The sequence below is a fragment of the Sus scrofa genome, chromosome 6 (genome assembly GCF_000003025.6).
Source record: "Sus scrofa isolate TJ Tabasco breed Duroc chromosome 6, Sscrofa11.1, whole genome shotgun sequence".
In the NCBI taxonomy this organism is placed as follows: Eukaryota; Metazoa; Chordata; class Mammalia; order Artiodactyla; family Suidae; genus Sus; species Sus scrofa.
Genome location: NC_010448.4, coordinates 83,246,706 through 83,265,175, shown reverse-complemented (window position 1 = coordinate 83,265,175; position 18,470 = coordinate 83,246,706). Strand labels below are relative to the sequence as shown.

General features: G+C 57.2%; 1 protein-coding gene across 1 annotated transcript; it reads right to left on the bottom strand.

Annotated features, from left to right (window-relative positions):
- SELENON (selenoprotein N) lies at window positions 2,428-18,242 on the bottom strand. Its single transcript, XM_021095600.1, has 13 exons — window positions 18,073-18,242; window positions 17,909-17,918; window positions 17,281-17,401; window positions 13,383-13,516; window positions 10,824-11,036; window positions 10,500-10,624; window positions 9,856-9,993; window positions 8,202-8,283; window positions 7,629-7,817; window positions 7,150-7,255; window positions 5,964-6,076; window positions 5,769-5,870; window positions 2,428-4,353 (listed from the first exon to the last, which is right to left on the bottom strand). Exons 1-13 carry the CDS (start codon window positions 18,240-18,242, stop codon window positions 4,183-4,185), a joined length of 1,674 nt encoding a protein of 557 aa, XP_020951259.1. The 3' UTR covers window positions 2,428-4,182.

Genomic DNA, 18,470 nt, shown 5'->3' with positions numbered 1-18,470 from the left:
CCACGCTTAGTCCGGCTCCAACCTCTGGAAAGGGCCTGTGTTGCTGCTTGGCCCCCACATTGATCGGTGTTTGCTCTTCCCAACTGTAGTGCAAACTTCAGAATCCTCCCTCTGGCATCCAAGGCCCCAGATTTAGTGCTTGCTTTGCCCCATCTCGCCCTGGTGGCTTCACAGTTCATACTTCCCAGCCAAGACCCTCTACAGTCTTCTCTGCGGCAAGAATGGGCCTTTCTTCCTCTGACTCTGCTCTCCAGGGCTTTGTAGCTTTCTTCTATTTTAGCAGTTAGGTATATCACAAAGACACACACAGGTATACTCAGTGAGTTGGATGATCAGATGGCTAGACTGGCAAGACACCAGATGCTTTGGGAAAGAGACTCACATTCCTTCCAGACTCACTCACCCACTCCCTCTTTGTGCTCAAAGCCTCAGAGTCCTGGTCTCCATGACATCCAGGCCTGGGTCACATGTCCTCATCTGACCTCAACACGTGGCTGTGCTTGGCTTCCAGGCTATAGTTCTTTGGTTGCAAGTCCTAGCTGCCAGAGACAGACTGGCTTCTTGGGGAGAGAAGCTGTGCATTCACACAGGCCTCACGCTCAGACTAATTGGTGCCTGCTGTTGCCCTCTTGAAATTAACAACAATTTTTTTTTTTTTTCAACAAAGGCCCTGCGTTTTCATTTTGCACTGATCCTGTAAACTCTGTAGCTGGCCGTGGTCAGAGACGGTGTCCACCCTGATCCCACCATATTTTAAATGATGAAATTTGGCTTCCATTTCCAACCCTCTTTCCAGGATGACAAACATGCTTTAACCATTACTTTCCTGTCCTGGGCAATGGCAGATCTTGCGAATTCGCTCTAGTTGCCTTTCCTTGGTGTGACAGATGCTATCTTGGTTCTTCATGAAGATCCCTTTTACCCAACCAGTGAATCATCCCCCAGCAACTCTACTGGCTGCTCACAGCTGCCCCATTTTCCAGAAAATTGCCCTTGCAGGAGGGAGAATGGAAGCCCTAACCTGGGAAGTTACTCTACCCCATAAGCCAATGACTACTAAAGGGTACAAGAGGCCAGTTTGGATGGCAGTGTGGGTTATGCTCCAGAGCCCTGCACCAGCAATCTGGCCAAGACTTGGCTCTGAGACTCGATCTCTGCTCAAGGGTTTTCCTTTTCCCATTCTACTCCAATCCTTCTTTTACAAGTTTCTCTTAATGGTCCCACCCTCAAATAAGAATTACCCTCAAAAAAGAATTAGCTAATGCCTGTCTCAGGCTCTAATTCTAACATGATGGCTTTAACTTCAGAATCTTTCTCAACACAGAGCATCAGTTTCTAAAAATAATTAAGTTGTACTATGAAGCCTATAACAATTTTTTTTCCTATTTATTTTATGGCCACACCTGGGGCAAATGAAAATTTCTGGGCCATAGATCAAATCCCAGCCCCATCTGTGACCTATGCTATATAGCCTGGGCAATGCCAGATCCCTTAATTCACTGCACCGGCCGGGGATCAAACTCAAACCTCTGTGGTTGGATTCTTGACCTACAGCTTAACTACATGGGGGATTTCTTACAAACTTATTTTGAGCAAGTCACTTAAGCCTTCTAGTGACAAATAAGACAGCAGAAGGTAGTCCAGCCATGCTCCCTTGCCCATCTGCCAAGCCAATCCCAGCAAAGGAGTGGGACCAAGGACAGAACTGAACATCCAGGTCAAAGAAAAGGCACTTAGAACCACTCCAATCTCTCCAGTTGTATTGTAGGACATGTTGGGGACAGGGGAGGGAAGTGGCAGAAGGGTAACAGGCGGACAGCTGGGAGCCCTTCCCCACCATGAGCCTTAAGACATAGTGGAGGTCGGGCAGAGGCCTCAGGTGAGGATGCAGAAAGCCCAGGCAATCATCACCTTCCATGGGACAAGGGCTGCTCAACACGGGCCGGCCCTCCCAGACTAGTCCAGGGGAAGAGCCCGCTGAGCGGGAGGGCTGAACCTCTGCTCACACCAGATGGCTTGTGGGACAGGCTGCTGCCACCCATGCTTAGAAGCACTGAGACAGACTTAGCGTCCCCCTCCCCGCCCCCTGTAAGCAGCATGGAAACACTGCCTCCCAGAAGGGATACAAAGAACATGGCTGAGGAGTTCCCATTGTATCCATGAGGATGTGGGTTCCATCCCTGGCCTCGCTCAGTGGGTTAAGAATCCGGCGTTGCCGTGAGCTGTGGTGTAGGTCGCAGACATGGCTTGGTTCTGATGTTGCTGTGGCTGTGGTATAGGCCGGTGGCTACAGCTCCGATTAGACCCCTAGCCTGGGAACTTCCACATGCTGCAGATGTGACCCAAAAAAGCAAAACAAACAAACAAACCTGGCTGAGCTTGTGGCTCATGCCTCATTTGCTCTGGAGAACAGAGAAGAATGAGACATTTTGATTTGAAAGGATTTCTTTTTTTCACCTCAGTGAAAACAGGCAGAGGGGAGAGGAGCAGAGGGCACAGTGCAAGACAAAACAGTCCAACATCAAGATACAGGCTGAATTTCAACTCTACTGCTGAGGGGCCTTGGGCAAGTCACTTCACTTTCCTGAGACCCAGTTTCTTCAACTGCAAAATGGGAATGATTAATATCCAACTAGGATTCCATGCGCGAAATACCTGTAATCTTAAAGTGCCTTAGACAGACTGTCTTAGACTCTTGACAGCTGGCCATTACGATGGTACTTGATGACAACATTGAGAACAAGACGTCTGTGAGGAGGACTCGGTGTGGCAGGCAGAGGCCTGGGGCGCATCTGGGGGAACGTCTGCCTTCCTTCCCTTCCAGGTTTAAGAGGGAGGCCCCCGTGCGTTAGGGGAGGGGGAGCAGGCTTGATGAAAGCCCAAGGAAGCCCAAGGCCCCTTGTGGAGAACAAGGAGAGAGCTGGGGGTATAATGACTCTCTGAGGACTATTTTTAAAAAGCTGGAAGAGGAGAAGGAAGAGAGGGATATTTCTTCCCGCAGGAGCAACTGCAAAGACATCAAGCTGGACCCACCGAGGCTTTCAGATCCAGCAATCATGGGGCGGCTGCTGGGGATACCATGGCCCCCTTCTTTCTCCTCTGTGCCAGGGCTATATCAAAAATACATACAAACCGTGAGAAAGTTCACATAAAAACACTTTTTTTCCATGTATAAAAAAGAGACTGGCTATAGTCAGTGGCTTAGGATGTGGGCCAAGGCCCTAGAGTGGCCAGAGAGAGTCGGCGGCCTCTCAGTGGTGGACAAGCTGCTCTGGGTGGCCCGAGGGCCGGGACAACGCCAGCTCTGGGGGAGGCTGTGTTCCTTGGGGGGGCTGCACTTCTGTGGGGTTGCGGTCCGAGGGGCAGGAGTTGGTATTGTGGGGACACTGGCTCTAGCAGTCCTACTGTGACCTGCGCTAGGGTGGGTGGTAGGGCTGCTGTGGTCCTGGGCCACCGCGGACTCCGTGCCAAGGAGCCTACTTCACAGTAAACCTCCCCCAGAGAGCTGGCCTCCAGCAAGTCCTAAAATAGGTTCTGGGGTCCTGTCATCAGGTCGCACATGAACCATCTTGGGAGCAACAGGGGCACAGTGTGACCTCCCCTTCTGAAGGAGGGTTCCGTCCTGCAGCTTCCAGAAGGTTCTCTCCCCTAAGACCGACCCCACTGGCACAGGACGGAGCCAGGGCTACGGCAAGAAGGCTCCAGACAAACAGGAGTGCTTCCTTGATAGCCTCCCCCACCCCCAGGCCAGGGCTTCTGGATGTTTCTTCTGGGAGAGGGGAGAGTTAGGAGAGAGAGGTGGCCCTTTCTTCCCAGCACCCACTCTTTCCTCCTGTTTACCCCTCAAGGGCCTGGGCCATATGCCTGAGTGGGTGTGGTCCAGGGAGATGCCCCCAGGCCCTGCTTGGGGGCCCCTGAGCAGCTTCTGGAGCCAGGCAGGCAGTAAAAAGCTGATGTTGGCAGCTGGAGCTAGAGATCCCCCCACCTGGTCAGCCCAAGATCCCTTGTCTCCTCATCATTGAGGCAAAGCTCGGATGCCACCCTTGGCTGACCCCGGGCCCACAGGCGCCTGACAGGTGCAGTGGGAGGGCCTGCCGTGTGAAATGTGTGAGGACCTCGGGGCAGAGGGGCCGAGCGGCCCCCGTCCAGCCTGGCTTCTCATGGCTGGGCCAGGCGGGCACACTAGGGCTGGAGGAGAGGCAGGCCGCGGCGAAGGCCCTCCTGCAGGAACTGCATGTATGTGGCTGTGGACGGGTCTTCAAAAGTGGACGAGAAGCTGAAGACATTGTTCTCGATGTCCTGGGGCTTCATGGAGGTGATGTCCAAGAAGTAGTTGGCGTTGATGTGGTGAACCTGCGAGGAGGACTGGTGAGGAGCGTTCCCCTTGCCTCGCCTGCTCACCTCTGACTCCAGGCCTCCACACCTTGCCCGCCAGGCGAAAACCCAACACCTCTGACTATCACCTTTCCCTCCCTGCCTCCTGCCGCACCCTCTCTCCTCTGTTTCTGTAACCCCATGCATGCTCACTTCTGTCAAAATGCTCCTCCGCCCACCCAGGCTGTGTGCCCTGCAGCCTCCATGTCCAGCTAGCGGGCACCTTAAGGGCAGGTGCCTAGTAAAGGCACAAACAGGTCAACAAGTGGGGCATCTGCACTTGCTGCCCAGGCGGGGTCCGATCTGCCCAGCTCCAAGATCCCAGAGCCTGTGGCCCACGGTGGGCGCCATGAACGGGTGTGAGCTGGCCGGTTCCCCCAGCCCTTTCCTCCTGAGCTTGAGGCAGAAGGCCCCTGGCTGGTGCCCTCTTTCTCACCGCCAAGCCCGTACTTCCAGGGCAGCCCCAGCTCTTGCTCCTGCACAGCTCCCCACCCCCCTACATCGCCCAGCCCCTCACTGCCCATTCCTTAGGACTTAGAAGATAAGGGGTGGCTTCCATCAGAAGAGTAGGAGATGCTGAGGCTCACGTGTGGGTACCTGTTTTTTTTTTTTTTTTTTTGGTCTTTTGTCCTTTTAGGGCCACACTGGCGGCATATGGAGGTTCCCAGGCTAGGGGTCTAATCGGAGCTATAGCCACCAGCCTATGCCAGAGCCACAGCAATGCCAGATCCAAGCTGCGTCTGCGACCTACACCACAGCTCACGGCAACGCCGGATTCTTAACCCACTGAGCGAGGCCAGGGATGGAACCTGCAATCTCGTGGCTCCTAGTTGGATTCACTTCCGATGCACCATGACGGGAACACCATGGGCACCTGTTTTCAAACCCAGCTTATACTTAATCATGCAGCTTTTGCCAAGTCTCTGAACCTTTCTGAGCCTGTAACCATGTTTGTAAAACCAGCCTTCATGATCCTCTATCTCCCAAAGCTTCTGGGAGAATCCAGCGGAGGGCGTGAGTGCTGCATGAGGGGTCTTCTCTGCTGTCACAAGTCCTGCCCCGCCCTCCCCAGGGCTGGCCGCCAGGGTCTGGGGCAGGCTTTTCCCTGCCAGGTCGCGTTCCTGTCCACTCTGCTGCTAGACTGTACCTGTTGCTGCCAGGCCCCCAAAGTGCTATTGAGGTCCCCCTTCTGAGGGAGTGTCCCAACACCTGCACGAAGCAGGCCGAGGGAACATCAGGGGATAAGTGAGGCTCAGACCGGCTAAGGGACCAGCCAGGAAGTGGCAGAGCTGGGCCTGGAGCCGATGGGGTCTGTAAGCCCTGCCCCTAGTTTGCTGCTTCCTCTGCTGCACGGCGCCTGGCCCAGGGCTGGGTACAGGGGGCGGGGGACCTACCACGGTGCCATTGGGCAGGCAGATCATCATCTCCACGGGGAAGCTGTACTTCTCCAGGTGCAGGCCAGCCAGCTTCTTGTGGGATGGGTTCTCCTGGTTGTTCTACAGGGACAGTTGGGCACATTCCTGATGCCTCCGCTCCCAGCGCTGTCCCAGGGGCTCCCGTGGGGCTCTTCCCACCCACCTGCCACTCACCTGCAGGTCCTCCAGCTCTTTCACCAGGGACCAGGTGCTGATGAAGCTCTCGTTGAGAAGGGTGAGGATGGGCGAACTTTCCAGGACAGTCTCCCGGAGAGTCCGCCCTGAACCTGTTTGGGGAGAGGCAAGGCTGGGTGGCTGAGGCACCCCACATGTCATACTGGGTTTTCTCTCAGCCATAAACCTTGTGGACTGTAGAATGGTCTATGTCGCCAGGTGAAATGGCAGACTCAAAGCGTGCACTACAGAGGAGGTGCTGAATAAATGGGAGCCATAATTAACATCAACAACATACTAGCATCCTAGGCCGAGGCCTGGGGTGGGGGCCTACCTGGCCCAGCGGCTTGCACAGTGACAGTTTCTTAAACTCATTAAACTCTGGGCCCCAGGGCCTTTGCACAGATTATTCTCTTACCTAAAACACTTCCTCCCTGTTACTTGGCAAACTCCTCCTCATCCTTCAAAGTCTCAGCTTAAATGTCACTTTCTCTAAGAAGCCTTCCCTGCCCTCCTGTTACACACTTGCACCTTGCCTTGTGTAAACTCACCACGCTTGTACTTATTCATTCAGTGTCTGCCTTCTGCACACACTGTGTGCTCCCTGAGGACAGGGACTGCTTCTGACTTCCTTAATGCAAGATACCCAGCACCTAGCCTACGGCTTGGCACAGGAGGGGCCCAGGATGTTTGCTGATTGGCTGGATGAGGGTACGGCTGCTGTTTGCTCATCTTTGAACCCACTGTCAGGCACCCAAAGAACTTTGCACCCAGCAGGTCTCCACTGAATTTTGTGAATGAGCGAATGCAGCCCAGCCTCTGGCACTACCTTCTCTCACACGTGTGCAACACTTTACAGAGCACAGGCACTTTCATGCCTCTTTTCACATACTCTGGGTGAATGTTACCCCCTCACTGCTGAGAAAACAGGCTCAGGGAAGGAAAGTCACTTGGCCAAGGTCTCTAAGCTGAAAATGGCCAATCTGGGCTCTTCTACTGTGTCCAGCAGCCTCCTCCGAGCTTAGCACAGAACCCCCGAAGCCCTCACCCCACACCCCTGCCCCATGTCGCCCTGAGTCCCTTGTGCTCAGGTAGGAGAGTTCCACTGCTCTTAGAACCTCCTGCACCCACGAGGTGTGAAACCCACCCCCCCATTCTCCCCTCAGACTGGCGGGGTGTCCCTCACCTCAGCAGGACTGGTCGTCCAGGGCCCCCCACAGCAGGATTGAGTGCACCAGCTTGTTCTTGGCCTGGGCTTGCTCAAAGGCCTCGGTAAACGGCAGGTAGGTGACCTGGGGCCAAGTCGAGACGGAGAGAAGCTATTGTGTGCGGCTGGTATCCCAGTCAGGGGCTGAGTGTGTGATGTGTACGTGGGTGTGTTGGCAGTGTGTGTACGTATGTGTGTGCGGGTAGTGTGACTGCATGTGTGTGTATATATGTCTGTACGTTTGCTGTGTGTGTGGTGTGTGTGTCGGGGTGAAGGGGTGATGCTGAGCCCAGGGGATGCCTCCTCCAAGTTCTGAAGGGCAAATGGGAGGCTCCCCAACCCAGGCTGGGCCCACAGGGAGGCAGGCTCAGCAGCAGCCCTGCCCAGACCCCACGCCCAGGGCCCACCTGCTGCTCCCCCAGCTCCGGCTCCGGCCCGGGGAGCCTGACCCGCCTCACCTTCTTGAAGGGGTACATGGCCACCTCCAGGCGCCGGGTGGCCTCCTCCCAGCTCAGCTCCTGCTGCCACTTGATCTCCTCAAACACAAACTGGAGGGGCTCCCCCGAGGGCAGGCGGCTGTCGATCATGTTGCCGTCCTCGTCCAGGATCACAGAGGGCACTGAGGGGCCCATGGCCTCCAGCTCCATCTGGGCCGGAGGTCAGTAAGGGATGACATCAGTGAGGCCATCTCAGCGAGGGCCAAGGGTCCTCTGGGGAACCTGAGAGGCCCTCAAAGATACCCCACTCACTGCAGAGGTGGGGAGACAGACCCAGGGCAGGGCCTGGTCAGGGCTGTGCAGTGAGTCGTGACAGAGCCAGCGTCCAGCCAGGGCTCCACCACCTGAAGGCCTGTGGCAGAGGGTGGGCTCTGTGTGCAGGAACAGGTGGCTTTCTAGGATCCTGCTTTGGGGACAGTGGCTTTGGTCTGCCAGGAGCTCTGCCCTTCACTGCTCTGAGGCTCCTAGCCAGCTGGGCCCCCCCGAAGCCGAGCTCTGCCTTCCTACCAGGCTAAGGACCACCCGTGCGCTCACCTGGGGTATGTAGCCGATGTCCACCTCCATGTTGCTGCTCTCACTGGCCCCGTATAGCCACTCCATGTCCACATTCAGAGACCTGGGGACAGGTGCGAGGGTGGCTAGGGCAGATCACCCCCATCAAGACCCACGAACCATACGCCGGACTTTATCTCACTGAAAGTATGCACCTGACCCCATTTTACAGAAGAGGACACTGAGGCTTGGCAAGGTGAACCCAAGGTCTCAGTCACTGAGACTCTGATGGCAGAACTTGGGCCCTTTCCTCTGCCCAAGCTGCCTCCTCGGAAGGCACTGTGAGCACAGCACCCTCCGCTGGCCCGGCCCTTCACAAAGGGCTTCCCCATCTGTGTCTCACGCACTACCCGTGACTCGTGACTCTTCGAGGCAGAGATCACCCAGGACACAGGGTGGGGCAGGAATGAAAAGCCACCAGTGTCCTTCCTGAGCTGGCCTCCCCAGGTGGCTTGATCATGTGCAACCTGCGCATCCGCCACATGGGGTCGCCCCAAGACTGACAACCAATGGACTTGGGCCAGTGAAACCAGCGTGGTGAGCTCAGTGCCCTGGGAGGGGGTCAGGCGCCTGCGGCTTAGTCATGACACGCGCCCAGGAGCATTTGCTCCTGTTTCTCCTAGTCCAGGACCCCACCTCCAATCCCTGGGCTGAACCCTTGCAGCATGAGGCTTGTGTGCTGAGGGCAGGAGGAGGAGGAGAGCTTTCCCCTGTGAACTGGGATGCTCGCGCTTGGGGGGACAGAGAGGAAGCTACTCCTGCTCCTAGGGGCAACTTCCTCTTCCCAGGCTACCCAACAACCCCCTCGCTCCTGCCTGGGAGCCACCCCCCCATCCAGAAGATGAGGAAACAGGCCTGGAGGGGCCAGGGTCTCGCCCACTGCCACGGAGCCCACTGGTGCCACGGCCGAGACTTAGCTCTGAGCCCCTGGGCTCCCAGCCCAGGGCTTGTCCCTGTACAGTCACTCAGGCCCCCTACGCAGCTACTTGCTATCAGAGAGGAACCTGGATTCTCTGCATCCTCTGCTCCTGACAAGAGGCTGATTCTGAGCACATTGGGCAGGCAGGCCAGTGATTGGCATGGAGCCCTCCCAGGAGTTCCCTTCTGCTCCCCAGGGCCTGTGGTAGCAACTGCAGGCGTGGAGGGCCGGCCCCTCAGGCCTTTGGGTGGGGTTCCCTTTGCCTGGCTAAACTCTCCTCGGCCCCCAGGTCACTGCATAGATGCTTCTCTCTTTGGGAAGCCTTCCTGGACCCCGACCAGCCAGGTCCCTGTCTACCACCTGCTGGCCTCTCCCTAGGGTGGCATGAGCAGGCTATGGTGACAGACTGTCAGCAGTATGAGGGTGGAGAGGCCGCAGCTTCAGGGAGGGCCTGCTGGCTGCTGCACTAGGTCCCAGTACAGAGCTGGGGGGCCTGGCCCACGTGGCCTCTGGAACACACGTATTGGATGATGGCGTGACCCTCCCATCAGCCCACCTCAAGCTGCCTCCTCCTGGGTCAGCTCCAGGCCCCTTCCAGGAGAAGTGGCTCTGGGGAGAGACTGAGGGGGCCTCTCGCCCCTGCATCTGAGCTCCTGGAGCTAGTGGGGGGCAAAGAGGAGCAGGATGCTGGGGCTGGGCCGGGGCCAAGGCTCTTACCTGTGGTTGGGCACGAAGAGCCGGAAGTCGCGGACGTGGGTGGCGTCTTTGGAGAGGATGATGTGGCCGGTGAACTGAGCTGGTGAGAACCAGAAGGGGAAGTCGGGCGGCTCACTGAGCTGGAACTCGGCGTGGATGCTGTGGAGGAAGGTGCCCGGCTGGAAACAGGCCTCCTGCTGAGCAGAGCCCTGCACTTGCCCCCACCCCCCCACTTCTGCCCCAAAGCCTGGGACCCCTCGGCCAGGCCGGGTGGGGAGGGAGGAAGGAGAGCGTGGGCAGGGAGAAGGGAGGCCAGCCAGGCGCTGCCCAGCCTCAGGGCCCGGTTTGTGTGCTACCCTAGCTTGGCTCTCCTCTGAGCTCTCACGGCCTCTCCAGGTGCGTGTGACCTGGCGTCACAGCTCTTACACACCCGCGGCAGTGAGGATGACAGCCCCATGCTGAAGCACATTTGATGCCCTTCCCCTTCCTCCTGGAGGAAGTCACCGTCTCCCTGACGCACAATGAGGGAAACAGGCTCCGAGAGCCAAGTGGCTTGCCCAGGACCACAGTGAGCTAAGCAGTGGGGTAAGGCCCTGCGCTCCCGGTGCTGTACCCTCCTGTGCTGCCCTGGAGTCCCAGGTCCGGGGGCTGCGAGGACCCCTTACCGGAACATCACGGTGTAGTAGAAGTCACTGATGGCGGTCAGGCAGGCGACGGCCCCCTGAGGGGCAAAGCGGGTCTTCACGAAGGGCCGAGGGTGGAACATGCTCAGGAGCCGGTGGATGATGACCTGGGGGAGGGCGAGGGGACCGGGGCTGGCTTGCTGGGCCCTGCTCCTCTGCAGAGAGTCTGCTCTGGGTCTGGAGCCCGGAAGCAGGGGGGTGGGGGTGGGAGGAGAGCGGGGGGAAGCAGGCACACACACGGGGTGGGGGGGCCCGATGCCAGCAATGGGGTGCAGGGCCCAGGGGCTTGCCATGGGCTGCCCTCACCTCCTTGCCCTTGGGTGGTGGTGGGTAGAAGCGGTTGTTGGACAGATAGCCGGTGAAGACGCTCAGCTCACTGGGGATGATCCACCAGGGCTCGCCCAGCTCCACGTGGCCTCGAGGGGGAAGGAAGGGCCGGAAGTGGCGGGCGGCAAACACTGCACTTGGTGAGGCTGCGGAGGTCCAGTTGCGGAGGCCGGACAGGGCCAGGCGGGAGACCTGGGGCGGGGGAAAGCCGGAGCTCTGTGGCACTGAGAACCTCCCAGCCCACAAGCCCAGGAGGCAGAGGGTCTGGGGAGGCTCCTGCCCTGTCGACGGCCATGAACCTGGCGCTGTCCTGCCAGAGCCGAGGCTCATCTCACCTTCCCTGGCCTTCTGCCCGAGAAGCGGTGCCCCTGCGGTCCCTCAGGCCTAGCCCAGACCAGAAGTGTTTGCTTGAGGGGAGAGGAGCCAAGGCAGCTGGAGGGGCCCACCAGGACCGGAACGGGGGGCTCTGCACAGGAGCTTCTGCCTCCTCTTCCTGCCCTCTCCAAGCCCCTGGCCTCACATGGTCCTGCCTCGTTTTTTTCTGCAGAAGCCAGCAGGCCAGCCCTGCCTGCCACTGCCCTGTCCTGGGCTTCCTCACCTCCTCCAGCGGCCCTGCTTTCCACTCCCTAATCCCTGCAATGGGCAAAAGGCCTTACCTGAGCTGTTTTCTCCTCAGTAACCCACCTCCCTGCTGTCCAATGGGTGAATGGAGGGAGACAATGAGACAGACGTGCAGACTCCCGGCTGCACATCTGCCTGGAGCACGCAGGTCCCCTGATAAAAGCTCCAGCTTCAGTAGCTCCTCCCCACCCTTCTGGGCCCATCAGGGGCCCCTGTGACAGTGAGTGCCTGGTCCCCCTCAGGGGTGCTCCGCTGTACCACTTTTGACAGTAGCAGGTCCCCTACCTCCCTGGTGGTGGGAGCCGGGCTCAGTGGGAAGCAGAGGTGGGAGGAGAGGGATCTCACAGGCAGGTTCTCAAAGCAGAGCTGGCTGTGCAGGGTCCTGCTTACAGACTGGGGAGCTCTTAGGGGAGCAACCTGCAAAGGGGGGCTGAGCTAGGGAGGCAGGACGGGGGGGCCGCCCTGGCCCCACTCCCCTGTAAGCAGGGGTGTAGGAGGGACTCAGCTCAGACACCACTCCAGCCCATCAATGCCAAACCCTTCTCCACCCAGATCTTACTGGACTCTTCTCCTGGATTTCCCCCTGGGACCTCAACCTCAACATACCCTCCCTATCAGCCCCACTCCCCCCTCCACACTCCGTCGGGCATTAGGGCCACCATGCACCTGACCCCCAGCCAGAAGTCTGAGTCCCGCTGCTCACCGCCCCGCCCCACAACTTTCCATTAGTAGCCACGCCCTGCCTTTCTTCCTTCCCAGGCATCCTCTGGGCAGTCCTTCCTCTCCATCACCACGGCCTCTCCCGGCCTGCCTTCCCTCCCTCCTAGGACCTGGTCTTCTGGTCTCCCCTTCTCCCCAGCTGCCATCCTGGAAAGCCTAAATCTGATGAGAGAAGTCTCCTGTTTCAGAATCTGTTATGGTGTTTTACTGCTGCAGAACGAAGGCCAAAGTCAGGCAGCTGAGGTCCTCTGCCCTCTGGCAACTTGTCCTCTAGTCCCACTGACTGGGGTGCCTCTGCATGTGTTCCCAGGGCTCTGGGTCCAGTCATACCCTCTCTCTGCTCTTTGTTGGCCTGCCTGGCACTTCCTGCCTTCAGGCCCTTGTTTATGTTGAAGTGACAGTTCAACTGAACCATGAGGGCCTAGTGGGTGTTGGCTGGGCAGAGAGAAAGCTGTTCCTGGCTGAGGGACCAGCATATGAGAAGGCTCACGGCTGGAAGAAAGCCAGACATCCAGAGTAGTGGAGAGCTGAGAGCAGAAGGCAGGGGAGAGGCCGGAAAGGCAGGCAGGGCCTGGGGATGCCTGGACCCTGGGAGGGCTTGAGACCCAAACCACAGGGCATCGGGTTGGGGTAGGGCTGGTTCGGATGGCCCACCCCACGCCCCCTGCCAGGGGCTGGACCTCTGAACTCAAGAGAACGCAAGAGAGCACCTGTCAGGTGCCAGGCACTGTGCCAGGGGCCTGGAGATGCGCAAAAGTGTGAGTCACAGGCCTGTCCTGAAGAAGCTCACAGCCTGGGGAGGAAGACTGACTTGCAGAAAGTAATGATTATAAGTGAGGTGCCTACATCAGCCTGGGCACTTGCTGGTTCCTCCAGCCGGATCCTTCCTGCCCCTGCGACACGGGGCAGAGCCCTCTGCCCCCTGCAGTCACTGCCAGAGGCCCTTCAGGGGCTCATGTTTATCCCTCCTACCTCCCCTACCAGACCATGTGTCAGGACAGCAAGGAGGGCATGCCACCCACTTCGGGACCCCCACAGCCTGGCCCACTGGGCCACAGAGGGTGGCTGATAAAGGAAGGAAGGAAAGAAAGAATGAAAGCAGAGCACAGACCCATTCTCAGGACGTGACTGCACACAGATGGTCCCCGCCTCTGGTCCCGCATGCGGGGGCCTCCTGCCACCCCTGCCCCAACTTACCCCCAGGAACCCATCTTTGCTCTTGGTCATGGACTCTGGGAGCAGAGGCTGGAATCGCGCTTCTATGGTGAGTGTCTCCTCACTGGGGTCAGGGGGCAGCTCCTCCTCCTCGTAGCTGGCCGAAGGAGTTGACCCTACGAGACACAGGTCGCTGGAGAGAGGTCCTGCCTTAGATGGCAGGGCCTCACTTCTCTCCGGATGGCCACGAGGGCCAGGGATTAGGGGAGCCAGGCTTGGGAGGGAGAGGGGTGGGGAGGGCGTGACAGGGAACAATCACCAAAGTGACAACATAGATCACATTGTTTAGCAAACACGTACAAACAAATGGTCTCTGTATGATACGCAGTGTATATAATATATAATATATATAATATAGGACAAGGTATATTTCATTGTAGTTTCACAGTAGCCCTGTGAGGCAGTGTTACCAATTTCATCTTACAAGGGAGAAACTGAAGAAGGCTCAGAGAGGTGAAGTCAGTTCCCCAGGGTCACACAGCTAGGTAATGAAGGAAAGAGGATTCAAACCCAGGCCTGTTTTACTCTAAACCCACAATCAACTACGACCCTCTCCTGGGGGTGTTAAGATCTCAAAAGTTTCTCAAAGGCTGAGGAACCAGATAGCCTGGGTTCAAATCCTAGTCCTCCCTCTCACCAGCTGTGTGATGACTGGCCCAGTGGCTCAGTATGAGGATTAGATAAGATAAGCCACATGAGGTTAGCACTGGGCCTGGCACAGAGTAAACCTGTAATAAATTTTAGCTGTATTACTATTACCAGAGGTTTCAAGGGTGGGGATCCCATGGAACTGGGGCTCAAACCTAACTCCATTTCTTTCTTTCTTTTCTTCTTCTTCTTTTTTTTTTTTTTTTTGCTTTTCGGGGCCGTACCCACGGCATATGGAAGTTCCCAGGCTAGGGACTGAATTGGAGCTACAGCTGCTGGCCTACACCACAGCCACAGCAACACCAGATCTGAGCCATGTCCGCGACGTACACCACAGCTCATGGCAACGCCGGATCCTTAACCCACTGAGCGAGGCCAGGGATCGAACCCGCAACCTCATGGTTCCTAGTCAGATTTGCTTCCACTGCGCCACGATGGGAACACCCCTAATTCCATTTCTAACATGTGCTCTCTCCTCCAGGCCGGGCTGGCTGCAGAAAGGCCATTCTCACGGTTTCACTTCCCTTGTTCTCCCAACCAAATCTGAGATGAATTTGGTGCTGCACCCACACAAGGTGACAGCTAGGCAGGCAGCTGCCTCTCCCAGCAGCCGGGATCCCCAGTGTCAAAGAGACAGCTAGAGCTTGGAGAGGAGAACACTCTCGCCAGGCACTGTCGGCCCAGCTCTAGCACGAGATCGGCTCCATTTCTTGGATGTTTTGGGCCAAATCACTCAGCCTCTCTGGTTTTCCTACATGAGAAATGGGGACCACGCTACCGTGTTTGGCCTATCATGCGGAGGGTGGGCTGGGGGGAGGCATCTCAGGAAGAAGCAAAGGCTGCTCAGAGAGGTGCTCAGTCAGGGGACAAGGAACATTGAGCAATAGCAAGAAGCAGAAGCAGCGGATCTTCGATGTCACAGAAAGAGCACTGGTCTGGAAGGGAGGAGACCTGCTTCTCCCTGATTTCCTGGGGGCCACGTTTCCCCGCGGGAGAGGGGCTGGGTGGCGGAGGCTGAAGTCTGATCTCTTCCTGCTCAGAGTCTGCAGCCTTTCAAGGGTGGAGGGAGTCACAACACGGCTTGGGAGGAGTGAAGCCTATCTCAGGAGTGACTGAGGGCAGGACGGCCCCACAATACAGATAAGATAACAGCCAGCAGCAGGCCAGGCAGTCCTGTCATGTCTGCGCCCTCAGGGCAGAGAGCATGCTTGGCATTTGTTGACTGACTGAATAACGGACAGAATGAATGGGTGCATTCAGGGCTAGGGGTCAAATCAGAGCAGCAGCTGCCGGCCTATGCCACAGCCCCACCAGATCAGAGCTGCATCTGCCACCTACACCATAGCTCACGGTAACACCAGATCTGTAACCCACTTAGGGAGGCCAGGGACCAAACCCACATCCTCAAGGATACTAGTTGGGAGCAGGAACTCCCTCAAGGCAGTGTCTTAACCAGGGATCATCAGAATTGCCCAGGATGCCTTTTTAAACTGCCGATGCCCAGAACCCTCCTCAGACCTATTGAGTCAAAGTCTTCAGGGACCAGAATCAGGAAAACGTGCTTCTGATTAGTGCTCCCCAGTGGCTCCTGATGCAAATCCCTGTTCTGAAGAATCAGGGCTATGCCTGGATTTGTAAGACAAGGCAGAACATTTCAAAAGAGCAGGCTAGAAACCTCAACAGACGGGAACAAGAGGAATACGCAGGGTTATTGGTCAGCCCTGTTTATCTAATTATTTTACTGTTTATCATAGATAATTACAAATAATAATGCCCAGCAGTTGATGGCTCTTTGGTTTTTTTTTAATAAAATGTTTTATTTCCTGACATAAATAACATTTACTCATAGACAATTTGCAAAACTTCTATAAATGAAACACATATAACCATACCAACTAGAGAGGACTGTCTGCCTCTATTTCCTGCATAGATGTGGTGTTTTTGGTTTTGTTTTGTTCTCCCAACAATGTGCTCCAGTGTTGCACTCACAGTGGCCTAGGAGTTAATGGAGGGAGAGGCTATTTGCCTCTGATAGAGAAACAGATTTGTGTGAAAAAATTAAAAGCACCTCCAAGCCCAACAAGCTTGGTCAACATGTCATCATGAGGCACCTTTTGCTCCCTGGCGATGAAAAAGGACAAGGAGGTGGCTGTGTGGATGCTCGAAGAAGTGTGTTCAAAATAAGTCAAAGCAAAGCCACACGGGGCTGACCAGTACACCCGTCCATGTGCTTTCATGACAGAACTGACTGCCCCTGGGGGGCACTGTCACATCCCCTCCAGCAAATTAGCATTTTTAGCTGACCTTCCTCCTCTGGCAGTGACCACAGGCCACCAGGCTAGCAAGTGGCTGACCTACCTAACCCATCCTGAGACAGAAAGCCCATGGCAGTCCTTTCGTGCTTCCTCACCTGAGAGCAGCTGGCGTCTCTTTTTCATCTTTCCCATATTGACCTACTTACACCAAGCAATTTGGGTGACAAGTAGATGCCCAAGATCGTAAGTTTAGGAAATGTCACCAAATACGGACACAGAAGTTAGGGTGATGATAGAGCGTGAGCATTCATTAGAATGCTTCGGCCCCAAACATTTACCAAAAAAAGAAAAAAAAAAAATCACTGATTACAACCAGACAAAAATGGATGACAAGATGGGATAGGACTCTGACAGTATCCAAGCAGAGTTTAACATTTAGTAGTAATAGTGGTAGCTCCTGTCTATTGAATATCTACTGCCGTCAATTTGCAGACAGTTTCTCTGATGTGCAAATGAGCTGGTGCAGGACCTGAGGACATGAGGTCCCTAAGCCTGGCTCTACACTTTTCCAGCCTGGGCTTGTCTCCCAAACTATAAACATGAGGATCAGGACAGTGTTCATCTCACGGGGCATTGCACAGATTAGAGGCTTAACTCCCAGGAGGTGCTTAAAGTGATGTCTGGTCCTGAGGAAGTGCTCAGGGAATATTAGCTACTATTATTCACACGAGGAGAACAGGCTCAGGGGTGTGTGTGTGTGTTTGTGTGTGTGTGTGTGTTGTATGTGCATGTGTCTGTTAAAGCAGCTTGCCCAAACCCCGGCTAGAAAGTGTCAGGGATGGGAGGACCCCAGGGCTGCTAGGCCCCACAGGCCTCCCCCCGACTCCAGGCAGCCCCCCTGCTTAGAGCAGACACAAGCAAGAAGCAGAGGGCAGGGCCTTGCCTCCTCCTCCCCAGTCCCCAGGCTCTCCTGGTACCTGTCAGCTTCTCGGCGATGGGCTTGAACTCCTCAGGGCTGATGTACATGTCCTGGTCAGTGTCCAGGGAGGAAAAGAGGAAGAGGCCTTCTGTCCCCAGGGCTTTCAGTGCTGAATCCTGCTTGGGAGGAGGTGGCTGGGCTGAGCAGTTGGATTCCCAACCCATATCCCAAAAGCATGCAAGGAGCAGCTCCTGCCACCATCTTCCTGAGTTCCCTCAGCCCACCTCCCAGTTCGTGTGTCCAAACACCACCTCTGTGCACCCCAGAACCCCAGTCCCCTTCCCACCCCTCCTGGTCCCTTTGCTTCACTCCCTGCCCTCATCCAGTATCCACTCTGGTGATCCCTTTCTATCTGGACCCATCCCCCATCACCCTCTGGTCCACCCATTGTCCTCGTCTGACTCCCCTGCCCACTGTCCCAGCGCTCCCTGGACCCATCCAGAGGCTCCAGTCCCTGCTTCTATGAGCTTTGTCTGCGGTCCACTGTCCCAGTCACCCACATATACTGTTCCCCTGAAGCCTGTCCCAGCCCCTGCTGCACGCTGGCCAGTCCTTCCACCTCCCCCATCAGTCCTTCCAAGTCTGCCCGCCCCCCCAACCCCGTTTTCTTAGCCCTTCCATGCAGCCCTCCCAGCCCTAAGGCCCCGTCCCCTCGGGTCGGGGCGCCCTTCCATCCCCGACCTCGCCTGGTCCCCCACCCGGCCCGGCCCCTCAGAGCCCAGCCCCTCCCAAGCCCACCCGACTCTCCCGGCCGCCGCGCCCTCCCCGCGGCCCGGACCTGCCGCGCGGCGCCTGGGCCTCGGAGTGGCGGGCGAAGGCCCGCGCGGCGGCGGCGGCCGCGGCGGCGGCGAACAGCGCTCCGAGCAGCGCCAGGATGCGGCCGCGGCGCGGCGGGGGAGCGGGCGGCTCGGCGGGGCCGGGGCTGGGCGGCCCGCGCTCGCCCGGCCGGGCCCGGCCCATGTCGGCGACTCGCGGACGCTCCGGGCGGCCGGGAACGCGGACGGGCGGCGGCGCGGGCGCGGGCGGGCCGGGGGCGGGGCCGGGGGACCCCGCGGGCCGGGGCGGGGCAGCCGGGGGCGGGGCAACCGGGGGCGCGGCGTCCATGGGCGCGCTGGTCAGTAACCGGGCACCGGGACCCATTCCTGCCATTCGGTGCCTTCTTCTGGCATTTAATCTTCCACAAAGAAA